Below are 22,217 nucleotides of genomic sequence, written 5' to 3' on the forward strand. Positions count from 1 at the left end.
CTATTTTTCAGTTTTTAGGAACCTCCATACTGTTTTCCATAATGGCTGCACAAAGTTACATTCCCACCGACCGCATACAGGTTCCCTGTCTCTACCTCCTCACCAGTGCTTAGCCTTTGACTATTTTTTGTTTTATTTTTTTGAGATGGTGTCTTGCTATGTAGCACAGGAGGCTGACCTCAAACTCTCCATCCTCCTGCCTCAGCCTCCCTGATGCTGGGATTACCAATGTGCACTTGCAATGCCCAGCCACCATGTCCCAGTTCTTACTGTCATTTACTTGGCTGTTTCTAACTTCCTAACTCTGGATAACAACAGGCCCTGCCTTTGTTCCTCCACCCCAACAGTAACAAGGCAGCACTTGACCCTGCCATAGCTCCCCATGCCCAGCCCTCATCCAAGTGTGTGCTCTCACTAACTCTTGCCACTTCCCTTCAGACATCTGACAGAGAGAGAGAGAGAGAGAGAGAGAGAGAGAGAGAGAGAGAGAGTGTCCCTCTGCATAGGCAGTGCTCCACATCACTACCTTGACCTCCTACTGGTGTTGCTCATCAGTGACAAGGCCCCATGTCACTGATGTTGATGGCACTTACGCAACTGCTGAGATCCTTGTTAGTGCTGGCCTCCCTGGAGCTGAGGTGCATAGGGTGACGGAGGGATGTTCTACCTCAATGGCTATGCCACCATCAGCAGCAGCCAGTACTTCACCTTGGTTAGTGTTTCTCAACTGGGGGTAACCTAGCTCTGCTCCCCAACCTTGGGCAATGACTTGGGTGTCACATGGAGGGTGGGAAGCTCCTGGTATCTAGTGGGTAGATTCCACATCCCACAGTGCACAAGACAGCCTGGAACGAAGTCCAATCTAGCCCTAAGTGTCCAGTGTGGAGGCTGACACTCACTCACTCCTGCACTGGCCTCAGAGCTGCGCCTGTCCCAGGGGCTCCGTCTCAGAGGCGAGAGGGCAGCACAGAACACAGGCCCAGATTCCCTTGGCCCAAGCTACAGGGAAGCATTCCAGCTGTCTGGGGTGCAGTCAGACTGGCAATTATGGTGGACAGACCACCCCCACCACCCTTGCGTCCCTTCTTCAGGGAAGGCCTTGGCTTTGGTTGGCAGGGGACTCTGAGCCAGTCACTCCCCTCAAGCTGGACATGTTACCCTCACTGGCAAATGTTAAGAGACAAACTGCAGGCCCAAAAAAGAGAACAAACATCTCAGCAGTCAGGCAGGGCAGCTGGCCACACCTGTGGTCTGTGCAGGGCCTTGGCTTTCCCCACTACCTCTGTGGCTACTAGGGCAGGGAACTATACACACACAGCGGCCTGGGAAGCTTCTGGTTTGAATTACTAAAAAATGTAGTTCTTGCGCAATTTCTTCCTACAAACAGCCAGGGAAGGAAACCATGGACGTGAGGGCTTGGCTTTGCCACCCAGGAGAACCAACAAAGGCAAAGGGAAAGATTGCTCATGACACTGGGTGCCACAGGGGACGCCAGGCTTGCTTCCGGGCTGCAGTTGGTGAAGCAGTTCAGGACAGATCAGAAAGCAGGTGGTGCCCACTGCCAGGCCTTTGCTTGCTACTCCCTGGGGTTCAGGGCCACCCAGAAACAAGTTTGCTCTCAGGGGCACTGGGACCACTGAGCACATGGCGCCAGGGTGAATGAGTTCACTGGCAAATGTGGGAGGAGAGCAACTGCAGCACCACTTCCCCTCCTCATGGTGAGGGTCCATGACGCATGCGCACGGCAGCCTAGTGCGGGCCGTCCTGCAGCTCAGCCACAAGGAAAAGAAAGCCTGCCTGACCCTACCAGACCACCTTAAGAAGCAGCCACTGCTGTCAAGTCGTTCTAATTCTGTGTCCTGACCCGCTCACCCCAGAGAAGGTGACATGCACAGGTGACCTGCCAGATCCTTAACAGGTGTGCCTGAGCTCACAAAATCCCTCTGCCTTAACCTGCATCAAAGCATGTGTGTTCAGGAGCACATGCTTTTTAAAAACATGACAAACACTAAGAGCTGAACAAGCACCAAATAAATTCTTGAACTTCATTAAAGCTTTCTTTAAAAAATTGGGGGGAGCGGGAGGGGGTGGAGTGGGTGGTAAGGGAGGGGGTGGGGGCAGGGGGGAGAAATAAACCAAGCCTTGTATGCACATATGAATAATAAAAGAAAAATGAAAAAAAAAAAATAGCTGCAGGGGAGCTGCTTCAAAGAAAAGATTAGCTCAATCCCTAGTCTGTCCCCCAAAAAGAAAAGGGAAAATTATCATTCAAGTGGATTTAAGAAAAAGTATTTCTTCCCCCAACCCTTACTCAATGGACACCAGAAACTGAAATCTTACAGTGACAAGAACGGCAAGATTAAGGTGGTGGCCACCATGGTGTTGCACACCTGCAATCCCAGTACTTGGGGGGGTCTGAGGCAGAAGGATCACGAGTTGGAGGACACACAAAAAAAGAAAGAAAGGGGAGATTAAGGAGGACATACCACAGCAGCCACAGCCAGTGAGGCTCGCAGTAAAGAGGCGATCTCTGCTGGGTGTGGTGGCACGTGCACGTGATCCCAGCTACTCAGGAGGAGGAGGTAGGAAGATCTAAGTCAAGGCTGGCTGGGCAAAGTTAGCATGAGACCCTCTCTGAAAAGCAAAAGGACTAAGGGTGCAGCTCAAGTGGTAGAGCACCTGCCGAGCAAGCAGGAGGCCCCAGGTTTAAACCCCAGTATTGTAAGAGCATCTTCTCTTCAGGAGAGCGCTCACACCGAGTCTGGAGGGCTCTGCAAAGGTTGACTGCTACCCAGAGATGCCATCTCTTAGACTCTCCTTGGGAGAGGATCCTAGACAAGAGAGAAGACAGAGCTCTAATAACTGTTTTCCCTGGATTATAACTTATAATAAGGGAAGTACACCATAAGGGAAAATATCCAAGATTATGAAAACAGTGAAGTAATTAGGGTAACTGACGTGACACAATTTAAAGCCATTTGAGTGATGTTTACACAAGGGTTATAGCGACATGAGAAAAAATCTTACTCTGCATGGTATAAGAAAAGCTGGCTAGAGCTGGGGATGTCGCTCAGTGGAGAGCTATGTCTAGTATGCCAGAGGCCCTGGGTTTGAGGCCCAGCACTGCAAAAAACAAAAACAGAAATAAAAGGCAGACTATACAACGACAGATACACACGACTTGAAAATTATTTTAGAAACTCATGAATGATCCTTTAAGAAAAATTTTGAGTTGGGGTCTTATTCTGTTGCCCAGAACTCCTGGGCTCAAGCAATCCTCCTGCATCCGCCTTCTATAGCTGGGACTACAAGTGTGTACCACTGCACCAGACTTTGTATTTTTTTTTTTAAATGTGGAAGGAAATGTTGACAGGATTGCCTTGGGTGACTGTTTTTCATTTCCTCTTTGTACCTAAATTTATGATCAAAATAAGCAGGTCATAGTTTTATAGAAAAGTACAAATTTTTACAAAAAGAAGAAAAACAAAGTCAAGCATGAAATAGCAGACCTGGAAGCTGCAGCAAATCCAAGGGCTCCCGGCTCCCCACACTGCCGGCCAGCCCCTGCTACAGCATTCAGTATACAAAGGGAACTTCCTTCCTCAGCCCAAAGCCTCCCAGTGTGGCCCTAACAGGGAGAAGCAAGGGGAACCTCAGGCAGGCAAGCCACAAATGGGGCTCAGAGGCTGAGTTGGCAAGCATGCTCCCCTCACAGGCACAACTGGTTGGCTGTCTCGTCTTCCAGCAGAGGAGATCACATAGGAACAGAGCCTGAAGTCCAAGCTAGAGCAAAATTTCTAGGCACTCAAGAGAGCCCTGGCAACCCCACCCCCACAACAGGTGCCCACCATGAGACACTCACCTGGAGGTAGATTGCTGCCTCTTGGTAACGCATCTCCCAGTTGTGTCCAGTAGGGCTGGAGGGGGCAGTGTCAGCCCCGGAGACATGAGCAAGGGCCTTGGAGTCGAGAATGGTGTGGCTGCCCCCATCTGCATTGGAGAGAGAAGTCACTCATGACCCAGGCTTGTCCCTCACACACACCTGCTATCTGAGTCGGTGGTCCATCCGGTGCCATAGCAGCGTGCATTATGGTGTGTGCTGGGGTTCTGCTGAGTCAACACGGATTTGTCCCCAGGTGCAGGGTCATCTGTGCATTTCCCTGCTGACATCTGTGCCCTCCTCTTCCAGGACCCCCCCCTGGTTTGCCTTGGGAGAGTGCTCTCTCCTGCTCCCCATCCATATTTGGCTCTGGCTGAACCACTCCAGGCTCCCAGGCGGGTCACCAAGGCCTGGAATAAGAGCCAGGCAGGGGTGCTGACCCATGGCCAGCCAGTGAAGGCTGGACTTGGAACTTTTCCTGGACCAGTTCGGAAGGGGGGCTCTTTCCCTCCTCTAGCTGCCTGGGAAGAAAGTCAACAGAGAACAGAATAATAACTAGGAGATAAACCCTCAACTTCCAAAATCTAAGCTGAAAAAGACCCTGCCTGAGTGTGTTTGAGCTGGTTTTATCACAGCAATCTGGAGTGATATACGCAGTAAACAAGCAACCCTGAAATGGCTCTTGCTAATTCCTTGGGAAAAAGTGAATCTAGCATGAAAACTTGGTCCCCCATAGCCCACACCATAAATGATGCACATGCAGGAAGGTGGACAATGACGTGTTTGGACACTGACATTTTCACAGAAGGCAGGAAGCAGTATGTAAGGCTCACAACCACGAAGGAGAGAGCAGGAAAGCAGCAGAGTTTGTAGAGCTGTTGGATCTGGGGCTACCAGGCAAGGGCAACCAGGCTTGGCCATCTGCAAAGCCCTTCCCAGTTTTCTGGGAACATGGGTTCTTCACTTGCTAGGCAGGTGCACTATCACTTAAGCCATACCTTAGCCCATTCCCACTCTTTTAACAGTGTCTTTCAAAAGTCACTTTGAAACCTAAGTTTTTAAAAACTTGATGAAAGACAATTGGTCAGCTTATTCTTTATTCTTTTACTTAAGAAATCTTTGCATAATTCTAGGTTGCAAAAATGTGACATCAATACCACATCTCTTAAATGATGCAAGCTTAGTACTTATAAAATCAAGTGGTATGAGTCCTCCAACTTTATCTGTTTTACTTGCTTGAATAGTCTAGCTCTTTTGCATTTCCATGTGAATTTTCGAATAAATGACTCAATTTCTTTCTACAAAGAATAAGAATGTAAAGCCTGCTGGGATTTTGATTGAGACTGTTGAATCTATTGGGAGAACCAACACCTCAAACACCCAGCAATGTGCTGTATCCCTCGGTTTACTTGGGTCTTTAATTTCTCTCAGTAATGTCTTCGAGCATTCAGTGTATGGAGCTTACACATCTCTGTCAGATACATCATTATTCCACACTTTGAAGGCTATTATAAATGGAGTTGCTTCTTCAATTTCCAAATGCTTGCTGTTACTGTACAGAAATGCAACCATTTTCACATTGATCTTCTGTTCTACAACCTTCTTAAGCTCACTTACTAGGTCTAGTAGCTTTTTTTGTTTGCTTGCTTGTTTTAGGGTGCTTTTTGGCAGTGCTGGGGATGGAACCCAGGGACTCAGCGTGCTATGTCACTGAGCTACATCTTCAACCTACTAGCTTCCTTTGTAGACTTCATTCTTTTCTACTTGGATGCTCATGTTGCTAGAAAGTAAAGACAGGTTTCCTTCTTCCTTTTTAAACCAGGTATCTTGTTTTTCTTGACAGTTCACAAACCTGCTGAGGATCAAGCTTCATCATCACTGCTTTGATGTGTAGCAGGAGAATCTGGAAGGGATGCCACTGATGAAGCAAGTAAGAAAAGAAAGTGGGTACCACCACTTGCAGGCTCTGGTGCTGCATGCTGCACAATGATTAAGTCATGTAACATAACAATCCCATAAGGTATGTCCTCTGACAAATTCTGCTATTCACGGAGGTTAAGCAACGTGTCCAAGCTCATGCAGCTGGAAGGGGCTGAGCCAGGACTTGACCCCAGCAGCCTGGCTCCAGACCAGATCATTTAACACTATGCTACTCTATCACCCTTACAGGAAGAGTTGGTGCCAGCAACAATGATTCTGAACTGCTGGTAGTGAGCATTTGCTGAGGCTTACTGTGTCCCAAAAGCTATGCAGATTTTATTTTTCAAACATGGCCATGGCATTATCTTTCATCTTGCATAATCTTCTTGAACTATGTCACTCCTTATAAACAGGTAGTGCCCATGTCTCCATCTCTTGAAACCAGGTGACCCCACGTGACTGCTGAGACCAGAGACTGAAGGAAATGCGGCACATGGCTTCTGAGGTCACAGAAGTGCACCCGTCCTCTCTTCTTGAGGCGCCTGCTCTGGAATTTGGCCACCATCTCATGAGGAAACCCAAGTAGATGGCGGAGGGGCCGTGAAGAGGAATCAAGGTCCCTGGGCCACAGTCCAGCAGAGCAGCCGAGCAGCTCACAGTCAGTACCAATGCCTCAGTCACATGAATAAGCCGTTTCCAAGAGACTGTCCAGCCCAAGCAAGCTGTGCAGACAGATGCTGCAAAGAGCAGGAAAAAGCCACCTTCACCCAGTCCCACCCAGACTGCACAGCTCAAGCAAAATAACTGAGGTTTTCTTTTTTTTTTTTTTTTTTGAGACAGGGTCTTGTCTTCTTACCCTGTAGACCAGGCTGACCTGGAAATCACAATCCTCCTATCTCAGCCTCCCAAGTGCTGAAATTATATGCATGCACCACCATGCCTGACCTGGAACTCGTAATTGTCCTGCCTCAGCCTCCCAAGTGCTTGAATTACAGATGTGCAACACCAGGCCCAGCTCGATTTGTTTTCTTACAGCACTCTTTTTATACAGCAATAGACGACTGATACACAGTTAAATTTTTTTATTATCCTGTTTACCGATCACAACAACCTTATGAAGTACCATTACCATTATCTGCACTTCAACTTGAGAAGACTAAGCTGCAGAAAGGGCAAGGAACTTCCTGGGGCCATGCAGCAAGTGAGAAGTAGGGACATGGTTCATACCCACCATGCTTCATGCCTCTCAGAGAAATTCTGAAAGGGACCAGGCTAGTGCTGACAGGACCAAAGCTATCATAGTGGTTCCATTACTTGGGTGGGAACACAAGGAATAGGTGAGATGTCTGAATGTATTTGAACTTGGTCGTGCTGACCTTTAGCTATCCAATGCCAGCACAGCATTCTCAACTCCAATCCTTGGGCCCATTTCTGAATATACTAAGCCCTAGACGGAGGCTGGAGAAATCAAACTGCCCTTCTCAGCCTGCTCTCATGGACCAGGGAAGCAGGAGCCGAAAGTGGCTCCAGTGGATGTTGCCTGTGCCCTGTCCTCCTGACTGTCACACACCAAGACAGAGGTCAGTGCCAGTGACATAGCAAGGCCGGAAGTAGAATAAGCAACAGGGGTTGGTGGCAGTGAGGAGGCACTGATGGTGACAGACATTAGTGCCACTTCTCCACGTGGGCCAAGCTAGATCTGAGTGTCTGAGTGCTGCCCTGGGGACCCTTGGTAGCGCGTCCCACCCCTCCTCAGGAGGTCTCGGAGAACTGACTAGGGTCTCTCCCAGCCCTTCCTGGTGGGGAGAAAGCAGCTGACCCTCACAATGACTCCCCCTTGCCCTCCCATTTCTTTGCAGCAGTATGTGACCAAGTGACCCAGAGGTCCCTGGGTGCAGCTTGCCCCCTGCTGACATGCCTCCCACACACTTCTGGCAATGGGACTATTCTGGGAGAGGTGAGCCTTGTTGTCTTTAAATGTCCTGGCTTAAATGACAGACAGCTGTTCCTTCCTGACACAGGACCCCCTTCAAAGCCAGAAACAAGTTCCACTCAGCCTCTGAAATCCACCCAGGCCACCCAGACAAGAGGGACTGGGTCCAATAATTGCTTTGTTCACCTGGGCATCCCCAGCAGCTAAATGCCAGGTGGGGAATGGATGTACCTGGCTGGTTCTTCCCCCCTTCCCCCTGCAGAAGCAGCTGTCTACAGAGGTACCAGTAACCCTCACATACATGGGGCCTCCAAGGAGGCTCAACAACCACTGGTCAAAGGGGTTTCAGCAGACACAGGGTCACCAGGGAGTTGGGAGGTGAGGGGGCCGATCCAGCTGCCCTTGCAATGCACGTATATGTTTATCGGTGGGCAGGTGCAGACAGCCTTAGAAACAACCCCAAATTTAAGAGTTGCTGGGAGGCCAGCAGCACCTGGATCGTGTCAGGGGCTAAGCCTTCCACCACACTACCTGGCTACAGTGGCATCTTTTTGTTTTTAAGCATACACGAGCCTCTCCTCTCCCACCTCTTGATCAATCACAATACACAAAGCTGTCCAGAAGCAACTCAGCCAGTACTGAAATGACAAACACAAACACTTAAAGGGCACATTATGTGTGCCAGGTACTACGTGGAGAATAATTTTGTTCTTACGACAAACCCACAAAGAGATACCATTAGTGTCTACAGGAGACTTGGTGGAAGAACAGACTTGGGTAAACTGCCTGGGCCTTGGACACTTACAGCTGCGGAGCTGGACAGCAACTGAGGCCTGTGCTCAGAACCGTTATGCTGAGCTGTGCACCAGATCATCTGTGTGGTCTGCATGCCTGCCCAGGAGGAAAGAGACCCAGGCATCAGAGCCCAAGTTTAGGGACTATCATAGCATGTGGCCTTGCTTTGGCACTTCCTTCTCTAGCAGTTTGTTCTTAGTGTCTTAGAGAAGTACAGAGCCTTGGTCACAGACATTGGGGAGCACTGCTATGGAGGTGCACTGCTTGAATTTGAGGGTGCTTTCTGTTGCTTGCCTCAGATTCAATGACGCCACTTCACTCATGTTGGCCTTTCAGAGACAGGGAAACAGGGCCAGGGATGGGGCAGGATGGGTCCTATGTGATGAAGCCAACCAGTGATGGAGCCAGGCTGGGTCCCAACCTTCCTGGTCCTCCACCTAGAGCTTTCCTTAGCATGAACATTTATCACTCATCCCTCACAAGAGAGATATGGATGATGATACACTGTGTGCTGAGGTAACAGTGGCCACTGTCTTCTGACTGAGGGTACAGGTGTAAGACAAGCTTAGCAAGTCTAACCCCAAACCAAAGAGAGTTAAGTGATGGGTTCTTGAACAAACTGTCACTTCCACTGGCCGGGGTTCCTGAGATCCTCAACTGAGGGCCACAGGTGACTCACAGACAAGCAGAAGGAAGTCTTGGTAGGGCAGATGATGGTGTATTTTCCTTGGCCTGCAAGTGCTGAAAGGAACAGCCGTGTCAACACAGGATCTGGGGGCAAGAGAGGCCTCAGGAAGTCGGAGGGTCATCCCTTCCAGGACTATGCTGACCAGTTACCCCCATACTGGCTGTGCCTGGACCTCACTTCTCTGACCATTAGACTTTGTATACGTGTATCAAATTATAGAACAGAAATAAGTACAATCATGTCAATTTTTTGAAGTCTCCTTTCTCACTGCCTCTTCGGCTATGCCACGGCCCAGCCCATCTCTCCCCTGTACCCACACAGCCCCTTTCACTGACTGCTCTCCTTATCCCTGTCCTGCACTGGTGGCCTGTGTCCTACACCAGTCCTTAGGAAAGTAAGTCAGATGCTATGGGTCCTCTGCCACAGCATCTGCCCCCTGGATTAGCAGTCTTCTCTGTTACCATCCTGTCCCACTTCCTCCCTTCCTCCTACATCTGGGCCTCATTCTGGAATCTCCTGGAAGTTTCCCCTAAGGGATCTTACACTTCTTGTCTCCACTTACCTGTCCCCATGTTTCAATGGCCGGCTTTCTAGCATTGTTCAATTTTCTACCTAAGTGCTGTCTTACAAGTGGCTGTCCTTGGCCTTCCCTTAAAGCCACACTGCCACCTCTCTGACCCCAACACCACCTGGTGCTCCCTCATGATTAGCCATCTGTCTACTGTGGGCCTGTTTCCTAGCCTGAAATGTTGCTCCACGGGGCAGACTTTTGTCTTGGTCACTGAGGCATCCTTAGAGCCAAGAACAGTATTGGGTCCAACACCCGAGCAGTTAACACACATCTGAACTGAAGCAGATGCTCTCACCCTGAAGATCACACACTTCCTCCCCTAGGGCACCTAAAGACAACAGGGACAGAGAGGCAGAGAGCAAGGAAAGGAGCCTCACACATGGGGCCTGGAGGGGCTCAGGAGAGGACACGTTCAACCCGAATTCGAATGGTGTCAGGGGAAGGGGTTGATGGGTGTTAGGGAAGGGGCAGGACGTGATCTCTTTGTACTTTTAAAGATTTGCTGCAGGGGACCATTTGTGTGAGGGTAATTCAGGACAGACCCTTAAAAAAAGGAAGGAAAAACAGGTCCAAGAGCTAAGGGGAAAATAAAAGCACTCTCGCCTCCCAGGGCACACTTTGTTCAGTGCTTCAGCCATTCAGCCTTACACTGTGTCAGGACGCAGAACTTGGCCTGTTTACAAGGCTCCAGAGGGCAAAGCACGGAGGCTTGTTTGTGGAACTTTCACAGGGACAGGGCTGAAAGGCCTTGGGTAACCTGGGCCACTAAGGGGCTTTTCAACAAAGCCACAGGTGATTCTAAAAAGCCTCTACCCACCAAGGTGAGTCATGGTGGCCACCAACACATTTAAGGATTACAGAAAAGGCACAGGTCTTTCATATAGTACTGCCGAGCAGCCACGTCCAAGAGCACTTCTGGAGTATGGGTTGCCTGTCTGCTCTGCTCCAACCCTGTGCTGCTCTGAGACTGAAGAACTGGCCCAGAGGGGATGGAAGCACTCCAACTCCAGTGTGAGGCATGCTCAAGGGCCAGCCATTTTCCAGAGGGCAGCTGCCCTGTGTGGGATTAAGGCTCCCACACAGGGCAGATGGAACATGGCAAAGGTTGAGAGGGCCACAGTTGGCACCAAGCCCAGGTATGACAGAGTGCAGCCTGTGATTTCGGACAGGTGCTCTTTGTGAGGATGGGCCCCTGCTGGCTGGGGCACGGACCCCTGGGCATCTGGCCTCAAAAGGACTCCCTCAAAGTGGGCAGTAAGAGGGTAGGTGAGGACTCCCAGGAGCCCTGACTGTCACCACTGGCATGCAGACCAGAGGATGGTCTGTCCCCGACATCACATGATCCCTGGGTCTGCTCCAGGGTTCTGTGGTGCCCTGATGACCAGGTCCCTGCCTGACCTTTCCCTGCCCACAGAACCCTGGCTTCCTTTGCTCTACCTGGGAGAAACAGGCTCCCAGGTCTCCTGGTAAATGACTGGCACTCACACATTGCCCAGGTCCAGCCCCTTCCTATGGCTGTGACTACTGGAGACCATGCAGCAACTTCCAGGCAAGTGGAAAGGTAATGATCAAAGTGTACCACAAGGACCCAGATGGAGGAAGCAGGACAACCTTACCAACAGATGGTCAGGGGGCTAGGCCCTACCGCCTCCTCCAGGATGGGACAGGTGGTCCTGGCACACTCTGGGCAGGACACATGGGTGGTGGAAGCAGCAGTGCCCCTGGCTCTTGAAGCAAGAGAGTGGCTGAACTTGCACTTTCAAAAGGGCCAGCAAAAGCTGACCAGGAACATCCTTGGCAACCAGGAAGAGAGCATTCTATGATTGTAAGGAAAGTCCCCGAGGAAACTGTGTGTTCTCTGCCTGGGGCAGAGAGCTCACTTGTAAAACCAGGAAAGAGTAGGCAGGCCTGCCGTTTCAGGACCACTGACCTTGGCCATTCAAGATTTATGGAGCCCTAGCCCTGAACTCCATCCCTGAACACTGGCCACGGCCCAGGGAAGCAAACACAAAGTCACTGGAGGACAGTGCGGGGAGAGAACAGGAAGAAACCACAGAGCCAACAGGCACTGCAGTACAAAACCATCACGGAAACTCCAACGGAATGTGGAGACGCTCTACCCGAGGACACAGCCAGCCCAGGATGACCTGTTTGCACAGATGGCCACGACGCCTCCACACTGATGTAACAGGCCCAGATGCTCACGGCAAACAGCTGGCTGCTTTGCATGCGGCCTCGGAAACGGGCCTGCGGGATTGCAAGGTTTCCGTTCGCCGGAGCACAGCGTGCAGCAGCATCCTGGTGCTTCTGGATAAATAGAAACAGTTTCCATATGCCAGCCATAAAGTCGCACCAGGGAGGAGAGGGAGAGAGGCGGAAGAGGGCTCCGCCCACCCCCACCCAGCAGGCGCAGGGTCAGCTCTGCCTGGAAAGTCACTGTAGCCTTGGTTTGGAGCCTGGGAGAGGTCGGTTTGGATGAAGGACCTGTGAGCAACTCGTTCAGGGCAGTCTGGTCTCCCTCCTTTTCATCTTGCCCTCTTACACACACACAGCCTCACTCACTCCTATGCACACATCCCTGCAGCACAAGTGAAGCCTGAACGCCCCAGTTCATCCTGCCGTGACCCTCTCCTCCCAGTATTCATGATCTTACTCCCTAGAGCCTCAGTTTCTTTACTCATAAACTACGGGTGGTGCCAGCTGTGCTCCAGGCACAGCATAAACAAATGCAAATACCCACAAAGCACCGGGAGCCCTCCGGAAACGCGTGCCCAGCAGAATGACAGCGAACAATTGCGCAACCATTGACCAGTTGTCACTGAGAGCCCCACTCCATGGGAGAAAGCTTAAAGAGGAGAGCAAAATGAGCCAGAGTGATGCTGATGAATTTTACAGGCACGACAGTGCCATACTGCTTCTGTGCACCAGCTTTCAAGGGCCTGACATGAAGACTGGGCATGGCCACTGTGAAAGAGGACAGAATGTAGGCTCCTTCCGAGGAGGCTCCTCCTTCTGGTAACTGGCTGCAAGAGATGGCATGGAGGGCAGACCCACATTACCAATGCACATCAGAGAAGGCTCCAAACCCGGGCACAGCCTGACAAATGCATCGACATACAGAAAGGCAAGAGCTGGCACAGAGCCTTCCCAGCTGAATGGTTGGCACGAGCCCAGAACTTGTCCTGCCAAAGGCTTACTTGTGTCCCGGGAGGAATGGAAGTCTCGACAGGTCGGCACCACGGGTCAAGCACTGTTCTAGAAGGAACTCCAGCTTAGGAACAGCCAGGATGAAGCCCTGTGTTACCTCCAACTTTGCTTTCAGCCACCTGACAAGGACTTAAGTGTCCAAGTCCAAAGGGATTCAGCCATGCAGTTAGCCCTGGGGAGACTTGGCAGGGAAAGGGCTGAGGGTTGAGAGCAATGGCAATATCCAGAGGAAGCAGGACTACAGGCCCCTGGGAGTCAGGGCAGCAAGGAGCACAGGCATAGGAGGAGCACAGGCATGGGAGGACTAGGAAAAGATCGCACCAATGTCATCATCTCCGTGGCACTGATGCCACCTGTGGTGCCACCCCCAAACAGCCACAGAAGAAGACATGTGCACACACAAGGCATGTAGTTGAGACCCTGCAGCACCTCTCTAGTCTTACCAGATCATGTTGTATTGGGGGAGAAAAGGGAGAATGGAGTTTAAAAAGGCTGACCTCCACAGGAAAACATAGGGCTCAGTCTGCAGAGAATTTATTCAGTACCTACTGTATACCAGCATGTGCTAGGCACTGCTGAGAAGGAAACCACGACCCTAATCCCCATGGAGCTCCCAGGCAGAGGCAGCAGAGGAAGCTGAATGGTCACCAAAGTCACTTGTTAGTTACATCAGCCTAGAAAAGGCTGTGAGCACCACTGCCCTCTGTGGGGGCTGGGGATAGGGGTAGGGGACATTCAGAGGTGACATGCGGGCTTCTGAGGACGAAAGATCAGGAAGGCGCTTACAGGGTTGGGATGCAGTGAAGGTCAGGCCTAAGCACAGAGGGGCTTATGTGGGAAACCGCTGAAGACTCAGTAATTGGGACACCTAAGGGTGAGAGACCAGAGTCAAGGCTGATGCAGCGGGAAGGGCTTTATGCTCATTAGTTCTTGTGTAAAAATGTCAATGAACTAGACTGTTAATAGCCACAGTTTACACAGGGGGAAATAGGCACAGAGGCTGTGACTTACCAAAGGTGGCAGGGGGAGGAAGTGGCTGGCCTGAGGCTCCAGCCTAGGCAGTCTGTGCTCCCACCTGCCCTCTGCTTCCACATGGCCAAGGATGGGGCTGGGCCATCCACGTATTACAGAGGTAGATTTGAACCTCTGGGTTCTAGCAATGGAGTGCTGGGGCCAGGGTGCCACCTGGAAATACACAGCTACGATGGCCAGTCTTGATCAACCCACCCCATTTACAAGAGTTTTGCTTGGTGAAACTGCACATTCCACTTCTGCCATGGTACCTGTGAGTTTGCAGGATGGGTTATGTGTGTCAGGAGCCACCTTTGTCATTTTCACTGTCTAATTCTCCTAGGCACCCTTCCCAGGAGAGCTATCTTGTCCCAACTGCACCCTCACAGTTTGCCGAGGTCCACAGAAATTCCTGGCAAGGCAGGACAGGGTGCATCATTCTTCAGTCCTTGAATGTCAAGATCCAACTTGGAATTGCCAGTGGGTATGCCGTGCCCCAGAGGGCTCCATGCCCTCTACCAACTGGGCACCTACTGAGCACAGTGCTTGGGATGCTGCCACAAACATTTATAAGGGCCCCGTGTTTCATCTGCTCACTCACTCACTCACATGTACCCACGCATACATGGGCACATGAGTGCACACACGCACAGGCATGCAAACTCTGTTCCCTGGTGAAGACTGTGGCACCTGTGCAAACATCTGTGCTGTCTTCACTTGGAAGCATCAGAAATGCTAATTGTGAGCCGTGTGGGGAGGGCAGGGAGCCGCAGAGGAGCTGGCAGGATGAAGGGCATTCTGCACAGGTACTGGCCCCGGCTCTCTGGGCCCCTGCAAGAAGTCAGCAGACAACCCCTGCTTACAGGGCAGGTCTGGCTTGAGACTCAACCTGCACGAAGGCTGTTGATGTGTCAGCTGATACACACAGCAGGGGCTAAAGCATTGTTCCAGGGGCCACCGAGGTCATTTTCCAGGAGAGCTGGGTGAACTCAGCTTCCATGAACAATGGCCATAGCCCAACATCTGGGTTCCTTCCTCAGCAGACTGAGCAACCACAGAAGCGTTCAAAAGCTTCAGAGCATCAGCAGATCTCACCTCCCAATACATACCCAAACCCACAGCCTAAGAATTTTCCCAGGTCATCCCTCTCCAGACTTCTGTGCCCTTCTGCACTCTGGAACAGTGCCTAATCTTCAACAGGAAGATAAATAAATAAATAAAAAGGGCGACTGCCCTGGAAGCTGAGTGGACTTTGGTGCTAATAAAATCTGAGCCTTAATGAGGTGACCAGACTGGCTCCAGGGTGTGCATCACAACTGCAACTGCAAACAGCAAGGCAGGCCAGCCAAGTGTGAACAGCTGAGCCGAAATGAGAGGGGACCCCTGAGAGTCACAGAGAGAAGACAGCATGCTTGCTGACGACCACCCACAAGTGCAAGCCAATGCATCCAGCAGCCTGGAGTGGCTCCAAGCCATTAGCCAGTACCAAGCCTGGTTGGTCTGCCTGAACTGATCTCCAACAAGAGCTAACAGAATAAGAAAAATAAAATGACGTGAAATAGTGATCTACCAAAAAGACAGACTAAACAGAGAGACAGGCCACCTACACTTGGGGGAGGGGAGGATTGGGTGTGAGGAAAGGAGGGGAACTAAGTACCCCAGACAGCACAAAAATCACAGGACACACAGGCTCCTGGGTTGCTGCAAATGCTAAAAGCACAGAGCTTTCTGTCTAATAAGCAGGCTGTCCAGGGAAGCAGGGCCATGCCCTGCCTGACTATTTCTGGGTTGATCACATGTGTGTGAGTCTCTTTGTTACCCTAGCTGGCTCCAGGGGCTAGCTAAATTATGACAGACAGAGTCACCTGGGACCCTGGGTGTTTCTAGAATCTGGTGACTCATTCCCAAATATGAACATTCCTGTCTGTTAGGTACCTAACAAATGTGTGCAAACAAAAGACCTAGCAAAACACCACCAGGAAGAGGTGCAGCTGCACAACACAGCAGCACAAAAACAACAGCCGCCTGCCCAAGGATTACACTGGACTAGACACTCTACCTTTCTGCCTGTCCCACCTGGCCATCTTCAATGGGCTCATGGAGACATAGGTCCAGCCTCCACCAAGGGACTGTGACTTACCAACCTGATTCTGGACGAATGAATGGGTATTATTTATACTGTTAAGAATTTTAGGACTGGTGGAATGGCTCAAGTGGTAAAGCACTGGCCTAGCAAGCATGAGGCCCTGAGTTCAAATCCCAGTGCTGCAAAAAAAAAAAAAAGAATTCTTTGCCAACTCAGTCATCCAGCCCATATTTGAAATTATCTAGCTCACCAAAATTCCATTTTCTCACAACCATTAGGAATCCATCAAACCCTGATTCAATACGTCAACTCTGCCATATCCAGGGGCTGGTGAGTGAGTGGCCTCTGTGCAGTGGAGAATGGGAATCACTACGAGAGCAGTGTGTTCAGTGAACGAGGGGCTGTGAGGCAGTCCTGGGCTAAGCGGTTAGAGAGGGCTCAGGAAGAAAAGCACTCTCAGCTCTGTGACTGAAGAATGCCAACGCAAGAATGCATCAGAAGCCAGAGTCAGCATCCCAGGAAGGTTCGGTAGTGATAGTGGCTTATATGAGAAAATAAACAAGATCATGTGCCCATTAAACAAATGGGATCATGTGAATAGCCTCATGTTTTAAGACTTTGGGTTATGGATTCTGTACTTTTTTTTTTTTTAGAATGCTAGGGATTGAACCCAGGATCTTGCTGCTAGGTGAACATTATACCACTGAGCTACACCCCCCAGCCCTCTAATTATGGGTTCTGATTTCTGCAATGGAGTAAAAGAACAGAGGCCAGCCAGGCAGGAGGTAACTGAGGCAAAATGCCTCATAGCCTAGCCAGGTCAAATGCTGGGCAACAACAGGACAAAGGGCATGAGAGCTGAGTCTTCAAGGGCTCTTATTCCATTCAATGGTGTGCCCAATGAGTGGTCTAAATGTCCTAATCTCACCAGGAGCCAGTGGCTCACACCTGTAATTCTAGCTACTTGGGAAGCTCAGATTGGGAAGGCTCAAAGCCAACCTGGGCAAATTGTTTGTGAGACCTCATCTCCAAAATAACCAGAGCAAAATGGACTGGAGGTGTGGCTCAAGTGATAAAGCGCTTGCTTTGCAAGCACCAAGGCATGCGTTCAAACCCCAGACCTGTCTCTGCCACCTAAAAAAAACATTACAAACCAAAGCCATTGGTAGTGCAGACACGCTGCTCTCCTCCTTCAATAGCTAGAACGCACGGAGAATGTTACTTTTTAACTTGTGACCCAAAAATCCCCTAGCTGTATTCCGAGATGCCTACTCCCCAGCACCAGAGGGCTGCTAGGAGAACAGGTCTCTCCACAGAGGGCCGAGACAAGACAGCACACCATGGCTGCCTCCTGAGCACAGAGCTTGCGCTCGGCCACCTGGCACAGCAGATGGACAATGTCCCCATCCACCGAAGGCCAGGATGGAGACTTTGGGGCTGCTGGCACACTGGGACAACGCAGGAACTTTCTGCCAGCAGCAGGAGGAGCCATGTTTTCTAAGCCTTCTGACTCTAGGGCTGGGCCTGGTGGGATTAGGAAGGGCTCAGGGGAGGGTGGGGCGGCAATCTCAGCCAAACATCCTTACCTTGCTGCTCTGCTTTGCTCTACCAGCTTCCTCCCTCATTCTGCTGGGATGACTCTGATCTAAGAGGCTCCTCCCAGGCCCCAGGCTGGGAGCCTGACCAAGTCAGGTCAGTTCAGCCAGCTGCTGGACTTCTCAGCTAACCAGATGAACAGGGAGGCTCTGAGGCTGGTCAGGAGCCAGATTCTGAGAGGAAGACACCAAACCTGGCTCCCTGCACTGCAGTAGAGCCTGGAGTTCCCTCTCTGGCCACCTCCCACCTTGGGGAAAAAAGGAGCTCCTACTGGGGCTGGACCTCCTGGGGCTGTTAACCTCAGGACACAGCATTTCCTGTTGGAAAGTGGTCAGTAGAAAGTGGCTTTGTCCTTGCTTCGCCTTCTGGCCCAAACATTTAGCAGCTCCCCTGCCATTCTCAACCAAGTTCATACTCCTGCCATGGACACTCCAGGCTCTTCATAAGACAGGTCTCCCTGCTCAGATCCCTAACCCAAGCAGAATGGCCAGCATCTCCGAGCCTCAGCCTGGTATACTGGGCTAACTGTTTGAGGCACACTGACTTGTTTAAACCTTAGAACAGTCCTGAAGGTAGCATTGACATGAGTGTCATTTTATGAATGAGGAATCCCAAGCTGGGAAGTTTTGTCATCTGCTCCAGGTCCAGCTGGATTCAAACTCAGCTCAGGGCATAGGCTCTTAACCCTCAGCTCAAGCCCAACCGTCCCCCCAACCTGCTCCCCTGGCAGGTACATACCTACTCCTACCTCTGATGATGTCTCCCTTGCTTAGGATGCTCCTCCCTTCCTAAATCACAGCAGCCCACAGAACGCCCCCTCACTGTGCTTTGTCACCACTTGCTGTCTGGTGTCCTAGCACAGTGGAATCATCAAAACTCCCTCCAAGGGCTGCAAACTCAATGCCTACTGGCACCAGGCAGGGGCTGTAACATGACAAGCTGAAGGGCTCAGATCCTCCATGACAAGGCCTGGCTAGAGCTCAATGGCAGCTGCTCCCACAGAGGGCACAATCTCCCAGGTGCCCCTGGGGTGCCCAGCTATCAGGCCTTACACTCAGAGGTCACTTCCTCTGAACCAGAGCCTCACAAGTGAAGAACCACTTTTTCTTCTTTTCTTTTTAAAGAGACAGGGTCTCCCTATGTGGCCCAGGCTGGCCTCAAGATCCTCGTGCTTCAACCTGGGTGCGCCACCATACCTGGCCCAGTAACTGCACTTTTACAACTAAGCACCCCTAACAAAAAGCAAACCAGGCAAAGGGGGTCCTTAGTGCAAGACAACACAAGCACCAATGGCCCCACTCAGTTATCAGCCCAGGCTGGGACATTCCCCCAGTAACCAACAACCTTAGGGTACTGTCCCTTTGTTCTTCCTCTGTCAGTCCCTTATCTTGGCTCCTGCCACTTTCCATTTCAGCCCAAATTTCCTTGCTCAACCCACTGTGATGGGACCTATGCAAAGGGAGAAAGTCCAGGCTTGTGGATGGAAATTGTGGCTTTCCCTCGTGCTCTGGTTTTTCCTTGTCTATGTGTTCAAGCCTCTTGGAGTGACCCCACACAGATTTTCCAAAGAAGCACCATCAGGCTTGTTATTTTTACAGACTAAAAGTATGGGACTTCTATTTGGAATGGCATACCTTGTAAGAATAACAGTTGAACAAAATAAAGCTATAAACCAACTTCCTACAAACCTGCTTTTTCTACAGAGTCTCACTTCCTAGAAGGGCCAACATTAGCTAATCCAGAAACATAGGTTCAAGTGCTGCTGAACTGGCTTCATTACCTTGGGAAGGTTTTGACCTCTGGGAGCCCCAATTTCCTCCCCTGTAAGAGGATCCTAAAGACACCACCAAACTCAAGAGGTCTGCGGGGAGCCAAGGGAAACAGACGGCACTAGCACGGTGCTCCAGCCACTGCTGGCACAGAACAGGGGCTCAACAGCCTCAGATCATGTGACCAGTGAACACCTTCCTCAAGCAGTCCTGACCCAAAAGAAAAGGGAAATGCCCAAACCAGGGAATTTAGTTAGTTAAAGGTCAGAAGAGATGGGTGCCCCTTGGGCTCCCTGAGCACAAAAATAGGCCACAGGCCACCTCAGTACCCCTGTCCCTTCTGGGATTGGCCTTTGCTGATTTCTGAGAAGGGCACAGGTTTCCTCTCTGGGCCACCAAGCTGTAATCTGAGGCAGCCCCACAAAGGACACTGTAACCAGAAGCCACCAGAGGCACATGGCTGTAAGCCAGCTAAGGCTCCCCTGTTCCCTACCCAACATGGGGGCTGGGAAGTTGACGTTCTGGCTCATGAAGCATTTTCAGAGGGAATGGGAACTCAGACCTCCCTGGGGCAGTGGGCAGAGCTGTGCAGCAGGCGCCAACCCGCACCCAGCTGCCATGACTACCATTGAGATGCGACAGCTTTCTGCATGCAGAGGGAGAGATGGCATTTCATGGCAGGGGGGCCTGAGGCAACAGACAGGATCCCCCCATGAAGACGAAGAGGGCCAGGAAGCAAGAGGTTTCAAGTCTCCATTATGAGGCTCCAACCCAGCATGCTGGGCGCTTGCTCATTTTAATTCATGCCACCAACGGTCTGGTGACACCCAGGATTCTGCCTTGTCGAGGCTCTAGAAAAGCCAGGGGAATGACTCTGGCAGAGCCAAATGCCCAGACTCTGTGGGAGGCTGTGGAAATCTAATTGCTGCTTGGTCTCCAGCTGCGGTGCTGCCTTGATGTCCCAGCACAGTGGCAGCCACCTGCTGGGCCAGGAGTGAGGCAAGGAGGAGTTACATCTTGGCCTGGGTGAGGACCCCTCTCACGGCGGACATTCCAAAGCAGCAGCCCAGCCTCTTGCCATGGTAGCAGCACCTGTGATTAGCTGAGTGGTGACTAAATCCCCTCAGCAGTGACCTGAGTCAGAGGCGTATCTCCATCTCCTCCTACACATGAGGAGGCCAAGACTGACAGAAGCCAAGGTCTGCTCTCAGCTAGGGCTGGAAGTCTGGAGCTTGACTCAACAGCTCTGCCACCCAGGGCAGCACAAGAGACAAGAGGTGGACTCTGACAAGTCCACTGATCAGAGGAAGGGCCCAGGGTCAGAGTTGTGCGATGGGGCACCCACTGTGAGGTGATGGGGGTCCTTTGCTAAGAGCCCAGCCACTCCCTGCTGGCTCCTCTTGGCCATTTCTGCCTGAGGCCAGCAGTTCCAGGCACCCTTACAGCCTGGGGCCAACCGGCTCTGAAAGCACGAAGACTCTGGAAAGGGAGCCAGAGCATCACAGGGGCCATGGCCTTCCACACTGTAGATACTGCACTGTGTCCTGGGCCACATCCAAGGAAGTCATTGAGGGAGCCCTCTGTTCTGTCACTGTAAGCCTATCCCTGCATGGCTTGTCACCTGGAAACCATAACAACCCAGCACCAAGGCAGCCATGAGACCCAGTGCCCTGCTCCAACCTCAGCCACAGCTCACGTCCCCAGTCATCTCCTGACACAGAAGATGCACGGGGTGGGCTGCAAGACAGCAAGAAAGCAAAAGCTGAGTGACTACAATCACCCTGGCAAATCCCTTGCAGAGCCACCATGTTCCATGTGCCCTGCAGACTGTGGGCATCTCTAACCTGGTCCAACGCCAGCCCCAGGATTGTTTTCAAGGTTATTCCTAATTTGGGGTTTGAAAGGCCTGTATTCCTATCTGCCTCCTTTATCAATCTGACATGATGCTGCTTGTGAGTCATTCATTAGCATTTCAGCAGCCACTCTCAGAGCCAAAGATGTTTGAGTCTTGGATAAAATCCACAACTGCCTAAATAAAGAGAAAAAGACAAACTTTCCAGGTTCCTAAAGGGATGAGGCCCTAGCATGGTGTCAAGGTCATAGGCGGCACAGTGACATTTCCTGGGGACGTGCATCCAAGGAAAGGTTGAGATTGTGGGGTAAACTATGTCTCCTCAAAATTAACATCCTGAAGTCTTAAACCCTAGCACCTCAGAATGTGACTGTGCATTTGGAGATAGGTCTTTAAGGAGGTCACTGAGGTGAAATGGGGTCCTATGGGTGGCCCTTGTCCAATTGGACTGGTGTGCTTGTAAGAGGACAGACCCACAGACCAAGCTGAGGACACTGCCAGAAGGTGGCTGTCTGCAGGTAGCTGTCTGCAAGCCAAGGAGAGCGACCTAAGATCTCAACCCTGCTGACACATTGACCTTGGCCTTTCAGCCTCCAGAACTGAGAAATAAACTTCTGTTGTTGGAACCCCTGCTCCATTACACTTTTGTTATTGCAGCTTGAGAAGACTGAGTCGGGGCATGTCAGTCCAGAGCCAGGGGAGCCCTAGGAATTGCTCCATCAGCAGAAGACCAGGTTTCATCCACGCTGTCACCCTTAGGAACCCTGCCTCATTCTCCTTGGCTCAAGCCCATGTCAGTCAACTGTGCTGACCACCTCTGTTTGCACTCTGCCAACCCTCTAATACCTGGAGGGTTCGAAGCAGCCATAGACTGGGGTTGACGGTGGTGGTCTCCAGGACGAGCTATGT

General features: G+C 51.2%; 1 protein-coding gene across 5 annotated transcripts in view; it reads right to left on the bottom strand.

The window, feature by feature from the left end:
* Positions 1-22,217, bottom strand: part of Tpcn1 (two pore segment channel 1) — a 53,004-nt gene that overhangs the window by 23,966 nt on the left and 6,821 nt on the right. For 3 of the 5 annotated variants that reach the window (XM_020156930.2, XM_074060553.1, XM_074060552.1), the window contains exon 3: positions 3,863-3,990. In XM_020156930.2, coding sequence (XP_020012519.1) covers positions 3,863-3,990 — 128 coding nt within the window. Of the gene's footprint in view, positions 1-2,486; positions 2,832-3,027; positions 3,124-3,862; positions 3,991-22,217 lie in introns of those variants that run through there. The other 2 variants (XM_074060554.1, XM_074060555.1) reach the window with 2 other exon arrangements.

The sequence above is a fragment of the Castor canadensis genome, chromosome 18 (assembly GCF_047511655.1).
Source record: "Castor canadensis chromosome 18, mCasCan1.hap1v2, whole genome shotgun sequence".
In the NCBI taxonomy this organism is placed as follows: domain Eukaryota; kingdom Metazoa; phylum Chordata; class Mammalia; order Rodentia; family Castoridae; genus Castor; species Castor canadensis.